Source organism: Emydura macquarii, unplaced genomic scaffold (assembly GCF_026122565.2).
Source record: "Emydura macquarii macquarii isolate MOO-44397 ecotype Brisbane River unplaced genomic scaffold, CSIRO-AGI_Emac_v2 contig_2897, whole genome shotgun sequence".
Lineage (NCBI taxonomy): Eukaryota > Metazoa > Chordata > Testudines > Chelidae > Emydura > Emydura macquarii.
Genome location: NW_027133034.1, coordinates 14,771,227 through 14,784,794, shown reverse-complemented (window position 1 = coordinate 14,784,794; position 13,568 = coordinate 14,771,227). Strand labels below are relative to the sequence as shown.

At 37.0% G+C, this 13,568-nt stretch overlaps 1 protein-coding gene across 1 annotated transcript in view; it reads left to right on the top strand.

The window, feature by feature from the left end:
* MFSD14B (major facilitator superfamily domain containing 14B) overlaps positions 1-13,568 on the top strand; it is a 46,533-nt gene that overhangs the window by 14,919 nt on the left and 18,046 nt on the right. Inside the window, exons 3-7 of the mRNA XM_067568653.1 lie at positions 2,212-2,274; positions 5,376-5,503; positions 6,618-6,732; positions 11,957-12,175; positions 13,440-13,553. Of these exons, the coding sequence (XP_067424754.1) occupies positions 2,212-2,274; positions 5,376-5,503; positions 6,618-6,732; positions 11,957-12,175; positions 13,440-13,553 (639 nt within the window). The remainder of the gene's footprint in view (positions 1-2,211; positions 2,275-5,375; positions 5,504-6,617; positions 6,733-11,956; positions 12,176-13,439; positions 13,554-13,568) is intronic.

Genomic DNA, 13,568 nt, shown 5'->3' with positions numbered 1-13,568 from the left:
TCCTGCAGGATTCCACTAGGTATGTCCTCCCAATGTGGCAGCAAACCATAACAGCTTGTTGACTGTGGTCTTAAGTTGTGCACCCACCTTATAGTAATTTCATCTAGATCCCATTTCCCTAGTTTGCTTTTGAGAATGTCATGTGGGACAGTCCAAAGCCTGACTAGAATTAAGATATATCATGTGTACAGCCTCCCCACTCTCCACTTGGCCAATAATTCTGTCAGTGAAAGAAATTAGGTTGGTTTGGCATGACTTGTTCCTGACAAATCTATGCTGGCTATTCTTTATAGCCTATTATCCTTGAGATACTTACAGATTCATGATTTAATTATTTGTTCCACTATCTTTCCGGATATTGAAGTTAGATTAACTGGTCTATAATTCTCTGGGTTCTTTTTGTTCATTTTTTAAAAAAAGATAGCTACTTTGTTTGGCCCTCTCCAGTCCAGTGGGATGTCAGCTGTCCTCCATGAGTTATGTTAGAAAGAATCCCATAGGTTTAGTAAAATCAAAGGTTGTTACAAGGAGGAATGTGAAAAATCATCCTTAAACTCTGAGGACCTCAAATTACAGTGAAGGTGGTTTAGTTTGAACATTAGGAGAAACTTCCTAATTGTCAGGGTAGTTAAGCACTGGAATAAATGGCCTATGAATTTTCATCATTGGAGATTTTTAAGAAGAGGTTAGACAAACACCTGTCAGAGATGGTTTGTATAATACTTAGTCCTGCCATGAGTGCAGGAGACTGGACTAGATGACCTCTTGAGGTCCTGTCCAGTCCTGTGATTCTATAATATCCATTTCTATGGCTAACACTAATCCATAAAGCCTTTATATGCAGTTTTACCCTTTAAAGAAAGCTAAAAGCATTCCTGGCTTCCTGCTACCTAAGGCTCCTGGCTTCGTGCCAGGAGCACAGTTGTGAGCCCCTCCCTGCCGCCTCACTGGTTCAGCTCTGCAAGGCAGCTGCAGTGCTCCTAGCATGGAGCCATGGAATTGACAAGAATGACCGCCAACAGCCAGTGTAAGTAACCTGCAGTGTCCAAACTACATGGGCGTAAGCCCCATGGCTCTTGTGGAGGTGGAGTCATTATGTTCGTGTACACTGGTGAGAGCAAGGCTGTAGTGTACACTGATGTAATTAGGTCGATGCAAGATGCCTTATGTTGACCTAATGCTGTAGGGTAGACCAAGCCTAAATTATAGCAATTGATAAAATGTCTCACAGGTAATATTCTAGGAAGTTTGTTCACATTTTATTAGAGTTTATTGGACTAGTTCAAGAACTGGCATGTGATTGTTAATGCCTTAATCAGGGCCTATAACAAAAATCCACTTAGTATGTAAAGAATGATTGTTTTACGCAAAACTGTACTAGTAACCTTAGATTTTTTTTTTCCCCCTGAGCAACAGCTTCTAACCCTGCAGGCTCTGTGCTCATTGCAGTAGAGTTGGTTGACATAATTTTTTCCATTACAGTGTGATTAGGAGGTGTGGGTAAAGCAATATAGCTTTGCAATTGGAACATTTGTGTCTGTAGTTGGGAGGTGGGGATTGGAAAGGTGTATGCAAATTGTAGAGCTTTTTTTCACTAAGTTACTAACTTTTCAACATCCTTTGTAGTAGTTCATCATCCTGCTAATAGGAATAATTATAATCAAATTGGACTGAAAATGGTGTTCACTAATATGGCAGTTCTGGGGCGAGAAGCCTGGGTGGCCCCTCATTTTCGGTTCCTGACGGGGTGGGAGGCAAGAATGTGGGGCATCTGGACCCTGCTCCCTGAGGGGGAACAGGAAGGGGAGCCCACTGGTATCTTATGATGCCCCTGGGCTCCTGGCAGGTAGCTGCCAGTAGAGCTGAGAGCCCAGTCTCTCGGTTCCCCACATAGCCACTCTTAGGTTGGTGGAAGCGCTCCTGGTGAGGACGCACACCATGGACCCAAGGAGGGTCGCGTGGACATGAACTGTCACAGTAGTTACTGCGGTGGCTGTAAGTTGACCTAATATAGGTAGACTTACGTTTCTAATATAGACATACCCTGAGTCTGCTAGATAAACTTTTATCTAGGCTTGGTGAAGTTGCATTTGTGTTTTGTTTCCTTTTTATTAGCGAGAGAGGATTACATTTTGTCACCGTTTCTCTTCTCCATTCTTTTGTGTCTCAGTATACACACAACCTAAGTTTTAACATGTTTTTTCTTTTTAGGTCTTACATGAAACATTTCCTCAGCATACATTTTTAATGAATGGTCTTATTCAGGGTGTTAAGGTAAGACTCTTAAATAGTCAGTTGAACGTAATCTTTTTGTGCTTATGAGTTACAGTGATATCCATAATTTCAAGTCACTTTTTTCCCTTCATTTTATATTGTATCTTCTTAAACGCTTGGAATTGAAATAGGTATCTAACCAGTTTTTTCCTTCATCCATAAGCATTTTTACAAGCTTATGCATCAGTTTGAAGGTATTGGCATTTGTTCTTAATTAATGTTTAAACATTAATGCTTAATTAATTAATTAATTAATGCTTAAACATCTGTTTTGCATCAGAGCTCATATGTTGAACATCCTTGGCAAGAGTCCCTTTTTAGAAAATGCACAATCTTAGGCCGTTTTTGCAAAGCCTAATCTAGGCCGTTTTTGCAAATAATGAATTAATAAACAATGCTAGTACGTGACACACTCACATTTCTCTCCCTCTGCTTCTCCCTCTGCCTCAAGGAAATCAGCATCTAATATTTCAAAGAAATGTACATAAGAACAGCCATACTGGGTCAGACCACTGGTCCAGTTAGCCCAGTATCCTGTCTTCTGACAGTCAGTATCAGATGTTTAGGAGGAAATGAACAATCAGTGCAATTAGCGAGTGATCTGTCCCTTCTTGTCTAGTCGCAGTTTTTGGCACTCACAGGCTTAGGGATACTGGAAGTACGGGGTTGAGTCCCTGGCCCTCTTGGCTAACAGCCATTGAAGGACCTATCATCCATGAATGTATCACATTCTTTATATTGAATCCAACATAGTACTTTCTGTCTTAAGATTCATACGTGCATCATTAACCACTAGACAGTTCTTCACTTGTTCTTTTAGAACTCTGAAATTTTTACTTTTCCATTTGCATACACTGACTTCTTACGTGCCCATAACTCCATCTCTTGTTTTTGAATTGATTGAATTGTAGACTTATTTAATAATTATCAGACTGCATTAGGCTTTCCTTCATTGAGATTAATTGAGTCATGCTTGATCTTAAAAGCCTGACACTGTATCCTTTGTAAGACTGTTGAAAAAAGACCCAGAAAAATACAAAACAATTCACAAAGAAAAAAACAAATACAAATATAAAATACAGTTCTGTTAGTAACAAATTCTACTACAGAAAACATCAAGTAGCAAAATACAAATTGGCCCTGTTTCAAAATGTAAACACACCAGCTCTGTCCGTGATGTCTCAAAGAAACCGAAGGAGATTAGTCCTATGTGGTTTTTATAGTGAAATGTAACTTTCTTAAATAAGAACTAAATGAAAACTGGTGTTCTTATTCCTGTGCTTTATCTCCACTTCAGAGTCTTTCCCCCAAATTAAATAATGTTAAAAGAAGAAAATGAACCATTTTAAGTACTATAGATTTTATTTTGTATAATGCATCAAGGTTTTATTGATAGTTGCAGAGCTGCTAGTCATGTGAATGTAAATCTGAAGCCTTTGTCAAGTATTTGTATTAAAGAAAAAAAGCCCTGTTGTGACTTGAACGTCCTGTAACTTCTTTTATGTAGCTAAAAACAAAATGGATAATCAATTTTAATTACAGAGTTAGCTTCAATAGTTGCTTTACATTATATATAAGCATGTGAGGAAAAGCTGTTGTTTACTGCTTTTAAGATGGATATTGTCTTTTACATGTGTTTTAGAACTGTGAAGTAGAATTGCACTAAACTCATGGTGTAAACTTACTTCAGAAGGCTTAATAGATGTTAGGAAGGGTTGACATATCAGTTCTTTCATGTCTTTGATTTAATGACTTTCTGGGGGAAAATATCTGTGTGGCTACTGCTGCACGTTGTACATATGATTTGAACAGATGATGTTAAAATTGGTGCAGGCCCTACTTCAGCACATATTTTACTGAATTTTGGCTGTAGTGGGCAAAAAATTAGCCTACAAATGAGTAATGCACCTACTTCCCAGTGAATGCGGGCTTAGCACTTCAGTTTTTACTGCTCAATTTTAGTTACACAGACAACGATAACTAAACCACCAATGCCTGAAAATATCACTTCTCCATCTCTCAGGGTCTGGCATAGTACTACGATGGTATGTTTATACAAGACTTCTAACTGTTTTCTCATTTTTTCTGGAGGGTGATTTCATTTGAACTGTGATGTAGTAAAGTCATGTGGAGTAGATTTTCCATGTGCTTGAGCACTGTTAGAAGCAGTGTGGCTTGCACTTAGCAGATATTTGGCAGCATCTGGATTTACTGCAGATCTAAAGGGGAATGTTGAGGGGAGAGAGAAACATCATATTAACACGAGTGTTACACATATTTCTTCTGGGATTTAAAAAGTGCTAAAAAGAAATTAAACATTCTCCCCTCAAATGATTTGTTCATTTTTAAGATAATTCATTTGGTATTGCAGCACCACAGAACAGTCTAAAATCTGTATCTCAATTCTATCTGAGAAGTACCCTTTCATTCACATCATAGTGCTTTAAGTGCATCTAGGTAAATTACTACTTGGTCTGCAGGGAGAAGATGGGTGGTTGCCATCTGCTCCTTGGATGCTTGCTTCTTGCTGATTTAGCCTGTTGATCATTTTGCCTTGTGTTGAAAGGTGCTGCTCACCCTCCCTCTCAGACTGAAGATGGTGATGCTGTTTTCTGCTACACAGGGGGTTGAAGGAAAATGGACCATATTGGGATGTTGTTGTATCCAATCGTGGATAAACCTGAAGGAATTCTAGCTAAAACATCAGTTAGACTAAAATAGCTGAGGGGTTTAAGCACATAACAAATAATAAACATTGATACAAAACCAGGGGAAAGTCACAGAAACCAGTTCCATGCCACAGAAAATGAAACCTAAATCAACCTTGTTGTAGTGGTATAAAAAATTGAATAATTGAGTTGGGTAGAATGTTAGTGGAAGAACCAGTTTTATAAGTGTCCTGTAACTGCAATAAACTTTATTTTTATGTAGGTTTCTAACTATAGGTTTATATCTCTGTTTTCTGACGTTTCCTTATCCTAGAACAGCTATGAATCAAAGCACAAATTAAATCACTTCCATTTAAATTGTAGTTTGAAAAAAAAAAAAAAAAAAAACTTACTATACGTCAAAATGTATTATCTTTTTTTCCTCTCTTACAGGGTTTTTTATCCTTTATGAGTGCTCCGTTAATAGGTGCTCTATCTGATGTGTGGGGAAGAAAGTCTTTTCTTCTTGTTACAGTTTTCTTCACTTGTGTCCCAATTCCATTAATGAGGATAAGTCCATGGTAAGTGTTGCAGCAGGGGGCTGTGGTGAACGGAATCTAGGGAGGATTGGTGTTTGGAAAATAAGGATAATTAGACAAGAAAAAAATGATTAACTTCTCAAGATGTGATTAAATCATCCTGGCACTTCTTTGTTCATGTTCTAAACATTGATTTTGTGTAGGGGGTGTTAAGGAATGTTTCCTGTAAACTGAATTAGTAATTATGTTCACACACACAAGTCTAGCAGTAATTGCTAAAGTACACAGACTGCATTACCTAACTGCACTACACAATTTTAAACTCTAAGGTCTACTACATTTTCTCTTACATTTTATGGGGATGCACTAATAACCAGTATGTTAAAATATTTTACAAGGCAAATTAATGTTTTATGGTAGCAATTCTAAATGGGTGTATAAAAGCGAAGAATAAAATGCAGACAGTCTTTGGCGTTTGATTATAGCTCTCTGAAATTTTAACTGAATTGCCTTATTTTTCCTTTTCCCTTTACTTCTTATTTCCCTTTACCTTTATTTGGTGCATTTTGATGAAGCAAAGATATTAGAACTTTCTACGCCTGTTGTGACTGCCTTAGAGCCTGTAATCATGCTCTGGATTTTGAAAGCTTCTGTAACCTTAATAGATAGGGATTAACTACCATTAATTCACTGAAAAGTGACTCCAGAGTAACATTTTTTGCTGAAAAACTTCTTTCCATTTTAGGGCAACCTTGGATAGCTAAGTTTTCAGACAGTTTTATTTCTTCACAACTGAAATTCATCATAGCCTATATTGCTCTTTTCCTTAACATCTTCATAATTTTATGGGAATGATTATCCTTCATTAGAGGTCAGTCAGAAATTGGGATTTTCTTTTAATGATTCTCTAGAAAAAGAAAGTGCTGCTGCTTTCATTAGATCAATATATTTTGATGTTTGACAGCTTCCTTAGCATTGATTTTACAATTTATATTGTTAAACTACAGGCTGAACAAAATTAACATTGTGGATAGCTGTATTTTAAATAGATCTAAAGTTGTTCTAGATTAACATAAATATTTTCATAGTGTAAACATCTTGTTTTTGTAATAAGATAAATTGGGGGTGTTTTCTGATTATCCTTTTGACTTTGTAGGTGGTACTTTGCTATGATTTCAGTATCTGGAGTCTTTTCTGTTACCTTCTCTGTAATATTTGCCTATGTAGCTGACATAACACAAGAACATGAGAGAAGTACTGCGTATGGACTGGTAAGATATATGTAAAAAACTTAAATTCTCTTACACTAGAAAATTTATATTTTATTATATATAGAAAAATGTTTCCTGATCATACTATGTGAAGTTAAAATTGAAATATTTGAATCAAACCTGTCACTACAAGGAGAAGGATGGTACAGACTAGCCTAGACTTGGAAGATCTGGTTTCAAGTCCCTGAGTCTTCCTTTGTGACTTTAGGAAAGTCACTTAGCCTCTTTGCCTTAGTGCCCCTTGTGTAAAAAGAGGATAATACTCATCTCACAGGGGTCTTGTGAGGATGAATCTATTAAAGATTGTGTGGCACTCAGATACTATAGCAGAGGGCCACAGACAAACACACATGACTTAAGTAGGTGATAGGAAACACTAATTCTCCTTCAACCCTAGGAGCATCTCTAAACAATTGTTGTCCCTTCTCTGCTGCTCAGCAACTCACCTGCTAGCTGCATGCTACACTATGGGGGTGATGAGGTAGTAGCTCTGATTGTTCCATTGCTTACTTTATCTGCCAGTTGAGAGACCCCATCAAGAGCAGGATCAGAGCTCTATTGGCTCTGCCTGAATCTATTGGCCTCTGCGTAGCAGAGGATGGCTCCTCACCCTCACATAGCCACCTAGGCACTGGCAACCCGGGAGAGGGAAGAAAGAAGATGAGAACTAGCAAAGCTTTGTAGTAATCTTTTCTGGACCAGGTTAGAGCAGCTCTCTAATCTTAAACTTAAATTGCACTAACTAGCACCAAATGGATTTGGACCCAGTTCTATGAAATACTAAGGGCATGATTGGCTCCCTGTGATTTTGAGTACATTTAGACAAACAGACCACCTAGGTACAGTCAGAAACTACAACACCTACATGGAAAGAGTTGTAAGACTTGCACAAAGCTAACACTTGAAAGGTTAATCTTGACTCTGAATTTCTTGGCAATTGTTTTTAATAAGTACAACATTCTTGGAAGGATTTTTATCCTTTAATTACTGATACGAGCTTTCAAACTTAACTTTGCCTTAATGAAGCTTTTTTTTTTTTTTCTGGGAACCCAGAAAAGGAATCTAATGCATAAACTTGCTGTGTAGAAATTACCTAAGCCACATGTCTGCAATGAACTTTTCCAGGCTAACATAAGCATGGGTTATTTGCATTAATTCTGTTTTTAAAAAAAAGAAAAAAAAAAGAAGCTTTTTTCCTATAAACTTAAATCTTACTGTTTGCATCATGCAGTGACATAATTGTCTTTTCTATTTTTAACCTGGACTAACCCATCTTTATCCTCTTCCCTGGTGTAAAGGGAGCTTTGGCATTCAAGTGTAGGCTGCTTCTTATGCATTTAGGCAAGTGCCTGTGCCAAGAAACTTCGGCCTGATCCAGCTATCAGTGGGCCATTCCTTGAGGCTCGGGCAGGAACATGACCAATTTCCTCCCCTCCATCTCTTTGTGATGCAGCCAGCGTCTTTCATTGACATTCCTAATAAGAATCTTGCTCAGGATAACATCGTGCCACTTGAGCCAATGGGTGAGTTTTGCCTTTTTGGGAAGGAAGGAAAGGTGCTTTGATTCAGTCTTTCTTGTACAATGAGACTGCTTATTTTTGACTTGTACAATCATCTATATCAAGAGTTTAATGACATGACACTGCTACCATTTCAGTCAATGGATGGATTCAAGCCAAATCTCCTTTGTTATAAAAGAGGAGAATGCTGACCAAGTGTTCTTGCTGAGGGTCCAGGGAACCTTGCTTCCCACCTTAGTCTTAAATAGCCTGAATTTGATTACTTTCTTAGAATGCTGCAAAAGCCTCTTGTTGAGGTTTTGTTGGAAGATGAGTGGCTTTTCTAGAGTTTTTCCATTTTTTGTCTGCTTGTTCAGGTAAATAGTTGCTTCTATTGGATTATTTAGCTTTGCTGTCTGGCAGAGCCACAGATTTATCAGAACAGTTCTGATTTCAGCTATTAGCAGAACCTTAATTTTTAAATGAAGAAAATTCCCTGCCCTCCTCACATTTGTTCAGGAAAAACCACATGTATTTTAAAAAAATTAGTTCAGGAATAGAGGGGGTGCAGGGTATGTTTAAAGTGAGTCCTTTTTGACTAATTAAGCTGGCATGGAATTCAGGAGTAAAGAAATGCCACTTCCATAGACTGCATAATTTTTCCCCTCTATCAATTAGCTAATTCAGGCTGTTGAATCTGATTTTGGAGGCAACATTGGCCTTTCTCCCAGACAGTGCTAGTACGATGATCAGTTAAAAAGAGCACTTGAAGATACTATATTCATGTGGAGCAGCACCTTGTAACCTGTCTGTCTTGTGTTTGTGATCTAATGGAATGGTCTGACTGGGAGACTTCTGTTGCAGCTTATTTTTGGGGATAAAATGTATGTTTTTCCTTAATCTTTTTAAATGAATCATTTTCCCATTCTCTGTCTTCTAATAGGGAATCTCTTTTGAGGGCACATCAAACAATCCCTCTTTTGTCTAACAGTTAGTGTGTAACTTTTAAAATTGAAAGTGAACATCAGCTGCTGCTTAATTCCTTCGCAACAGTAACTCATTGGAGCAGCGATGTGTAGGTGTTATGCACCTATTTCCTGTTACTTCATTAATGCATTAACATCATGAAACCCTTGAATAATAATAGTATACTTCAGCTTCTGAAAAACAGCACCTTCCTTAAAAATGCCACAAGATCTTCTCAGTACTTTCGCATAAAGTTTGAAGAACATAGGAATCCTAGCAAAATAAGTTCTATTATTCAGTAGTTTGGACAGTGGGGACAGAATGAATGGTTTGAGCAGGAAATTCAACTGTATAGATACATTTTATTATTGTTTACGGAACTGAATGTGAACAGTTGGAGCTTGATATATTTGGCAGATAAACACCTCTTTTCAATTATTTGCATCTCTGCATCATGATATGTGCTCTTAAAGATGGGTTTAGGTGGTGTAGCTGTTGGCCCCAAGTGTTGTCATCCCTCTTCCCTAAATAAGAAGAAGCCTCCTAGTACTTCATTTGCGATAGCCTTTTCTGGTAAACAAGAATTTGAACCATTTTAGCTACTTGGAAGCAGCTACTTTGTACTAATTGCATCTGAACATAGAAAATGTGTCTGATTTCCTTTAAAGCTCTACACCAAGGTAGGTAGATACTTGCATAGCTCAAGATTGGAGGTGCGTAGTAATGGGCCTTCAAACGTAATAATTTTTCCCTTCATCTGTACCATAAAAGTCTGTTTCAAGGGTAACGTTAGTGCAGGGCTGTAGTCCCTGGCCTGTTGTACCATATTCTGTTACTTTGCAGCTGTTAAAAGATCAGTTAGAAAGACAAAATGGAAAGCCCCAGGAATAAAAATACTCGTGCCCATCTGGCAGTGATGGGAAGAAGAGACTTAGCAGTAGAGTCAGCGCAGTGAAAGATGATGGTTCTTTCCTGGCTCATCCTTCTATTAATCATAGCTGAAAAGGGCTACTATTATCACATTGTGCAAATGCAGGTGATATAGCTATAAGTCAGGTCTTATTTCCCTTTCATAGGCCTTCAATAAAAACAAAAATAAAAAAACCCTCTTAGAATTCCTAGATAAATTTTTTTAGAAACTAATAGAATCTGAGAGAAATTTTTCCACTAATGATCATGCCTTTTTCTAACTAATTTTGTTGCTGTACATACGTGTGGTAAGTTCTGTGTTTTATAGTTCTATGGCCTCAGAATATGTAAAATTAAGTTTCTAGCCCTTACGATGCATTGTCTTACTGAGTCCCTACCTGTCAAAACTTCCAGTGCTTCATCTTCCACCTCCACCACCTTCTACAGTTACATTAAGTTAAGTTATACAGGACCTCATGTTCAGCATGCTCCAGATTTTATATTAATAAAACACAAGATATTAGTTGTTTTCATTTTTATATTTTATTGAAGGAAAACTCTAATTTTTTAACATTCTTGTATCTGCCAAAGAATAATTTGCCACAAAAATAAAGGGGTTTTGCTGTGATCTTGGAGTCATTGTAGATAGTTCTCTGGAAACATGCACTCAGTGTGCAGTGGCAGTCAAAAAGAGAATGTTGGGAATCATTAGGAAAGGGATAGATAATAAGACAGAAAATATTGTATTGCCTCTTTATAAATCCATGGTATGCCCATATCTTGAATACTGCATGCAGATCTGGTCACCCCATCTCAAAAAAGATGTATTGGAATTGGGAAAGGGCAACGAAAATGATTAGGAGTATGGAAAAGCTGGGCAGGGATTACTGTTTGCCAGAAGCTGGGAATAGGCAACAGGATGGATCACTTGATGGTTACCTGTTCTGTTCATTCCCTCTGAAGCACCTGGCATTTGGCCACTGTCGAAAGACAGGATACTAGGCTAGATGGACCTTGGTCTGACCCAGTATGGCTATGTTTATGTTCTTATGCTGTGGATTCAGTTTGCCGCAGAGTAAGCAGCAGTTAAATACTGTAACCTTTAATCAGAAGAAATCCCTTAATTAGCATAAAAAAACCACAACTTTTATTGTAAACATGTTGTAAGCCTAAATTCATGAACTTTGTTAATTTAGGACTTGAATCAGATATATACACTATTGTATTTATAAGTTAGGGTGTACTTGCACTAGATAAATTGGTACTTATATTTTAGAGCTGGAGCATCTGCACCATTAAGTGCTATAAGCCATGAACAGATTTTCATAAAATGGTGAAAGTTCCTGAACCCTGTTTGTACTAATATTTAAAGTGATGCATTTGTAGTCCTGCTGATAGGGAGTATATGTTTTGAGTGTAGAGAAGGCCTTATGTAACAAATTCTCCCAATATCACAGTTATCCCAAAATGTGGACGCTTGATTTCAAAGAGTTTAAAACAGTATAATTTATGCATATTGACTGGGGCTGGCTGAATTTATTTCATTTGAGGAATTGGGTTTTCAATTAAATTAGAACTTTTGTGGAAAGTGTCTACCTTCCTTGAATTTTTTTTATTGTTTTCCATTGGAAAACTGAATATTTGGATGAAAATTAGTGTTTCAGCTGGAAACTTTCCAGGTTTTGGTTGCAGAAAATGGAGATTTTCATTTTTTTTGTACCCATTTTATGACCAGCTCTATTTTTTTTTTTAAATTGAAGTACCTGTATTTTCAAAACCCTTTAATATTGCTTTATTAACCTGTAGCAGTGAAACCAATTTAACGTATAAAATTATGTGTTTATGCTTAGGTATCTGCCACCTTTGCCGCAAGCTTGGTAACTAGTCCTGCCATTGGAGCATACCTGTCTTCTGTTAGAGGAGATAACCTTGTAGTACTAGTGGCCACAGTGGTGGCTGTCCTGGATATTTGTTTCATCCTGTTAGCTGTACCAGAATCTCTGCCTGAAAAAATGAGACCTGCTTCTTGGGGAGCCCCTATATCATGGGAACAAGCAGATCCCTTTGCAGTAAGATACATTTTTATAAAATTTTAAAGTAGTTATTCAATGTTTTTAAACATCATAATTTGTTTGACTAATTTATCAATAAAATTAAACTAATACACATTAATCTTTACACCTTTTTTTGCAAAAGAGCTCTAACTACATGTAACTAACAACCATGTTGGGTATTCTATGCATTGGAACCTTTCACAAACGTGTAGTATGGTGGAGGTCTGGAGATGGGAAATCTTGAGGAAACACTCCACCCTCTAGAGTAGACTCACTTAACACATTGTTATGGAAAGGAAAGTGTTTGAATTCTTACATTATGTACTCACTTTGAAAAATAAATTGCTATTGTAAGCTTTTTACATTAATTGTATGCTTTTTGCTTTCATAAGTGTGCTGACTTCTATAGGTGGATTCATACACTGATTTTTTTTTTTTCAAAAGTGAATTGTTCTTAATGAAATCACCCTGCTGAGAGTTGCTCTAAAGAAAATGCATTATAAATGTTGAGATGAGTGATATGCTTGGAAAAACTGCAGCAACAAGACTTGCTTTCTCCAGTTTTTCGAAATATGATATAGTATTATCAGAAATGAGCAAGTGTAAGAAATACACAAGAAATAAAAATACTTTTGTGATATGGTAAGCCAAACTACAGAATAGTAAGTAGGCTCCGTGCTGATCACTAGCAGTAGTCTCTTTAGACTTTTTAGCAGGGTTCATGGTGGTAAATGCTTAAACTTGGAGTAATACGTACACTATCTTTATGAATGTTTAACTAGTTTTAAGGTTTGACAGTTTGACACTCAGCACCAAAATGTAATGGTCACTATGGATGGATAAGGCCCAAAATTTATATTTGGCTATATGAAAATCTAATAATTGAAATACCTTAATATAGTCTAGTTTAAGGAAAATCTTTTTAATTTACATTAACTATTTCCCTGCTAGTCTTGAGCCCTTCCCTATCTGTTGCAGTATTACATTAGTGCATGAGGACAAGAAGTGTCTCTAACTAGTTTGTTCCTTTTGTCCATGGTGAGTAAAGTGTAAAATAAGCAAACAAATAGTGAGAATCAAATTAAAACTTTCGTGAGATGTTAGACAAGTAAGGAAATTTGCTTTTAAACGACTTTTGCTGTAATGTTTCATAGGATTTTGTTCACCTTGTCATTAGTAATGGAAAATGTAATGGGACTGCTGCTGTTATCCCTTTTTACAAGGAGTTTTCAAAGTAGTTCAGTTTGGTTGATATTTTCTTCTTTTCTCCTTGTAATAGTCCTTGAAGAAAGTTGGGAAAGATTCTACAGTCCTTCTGATCTGTATCACAGTGTTTTTGTCCTATCTGCCTGAGGCTGGCCAATATTCTAGCTTTTTTCTCTATTTGCGACAGGTGAGTAATGGTTGG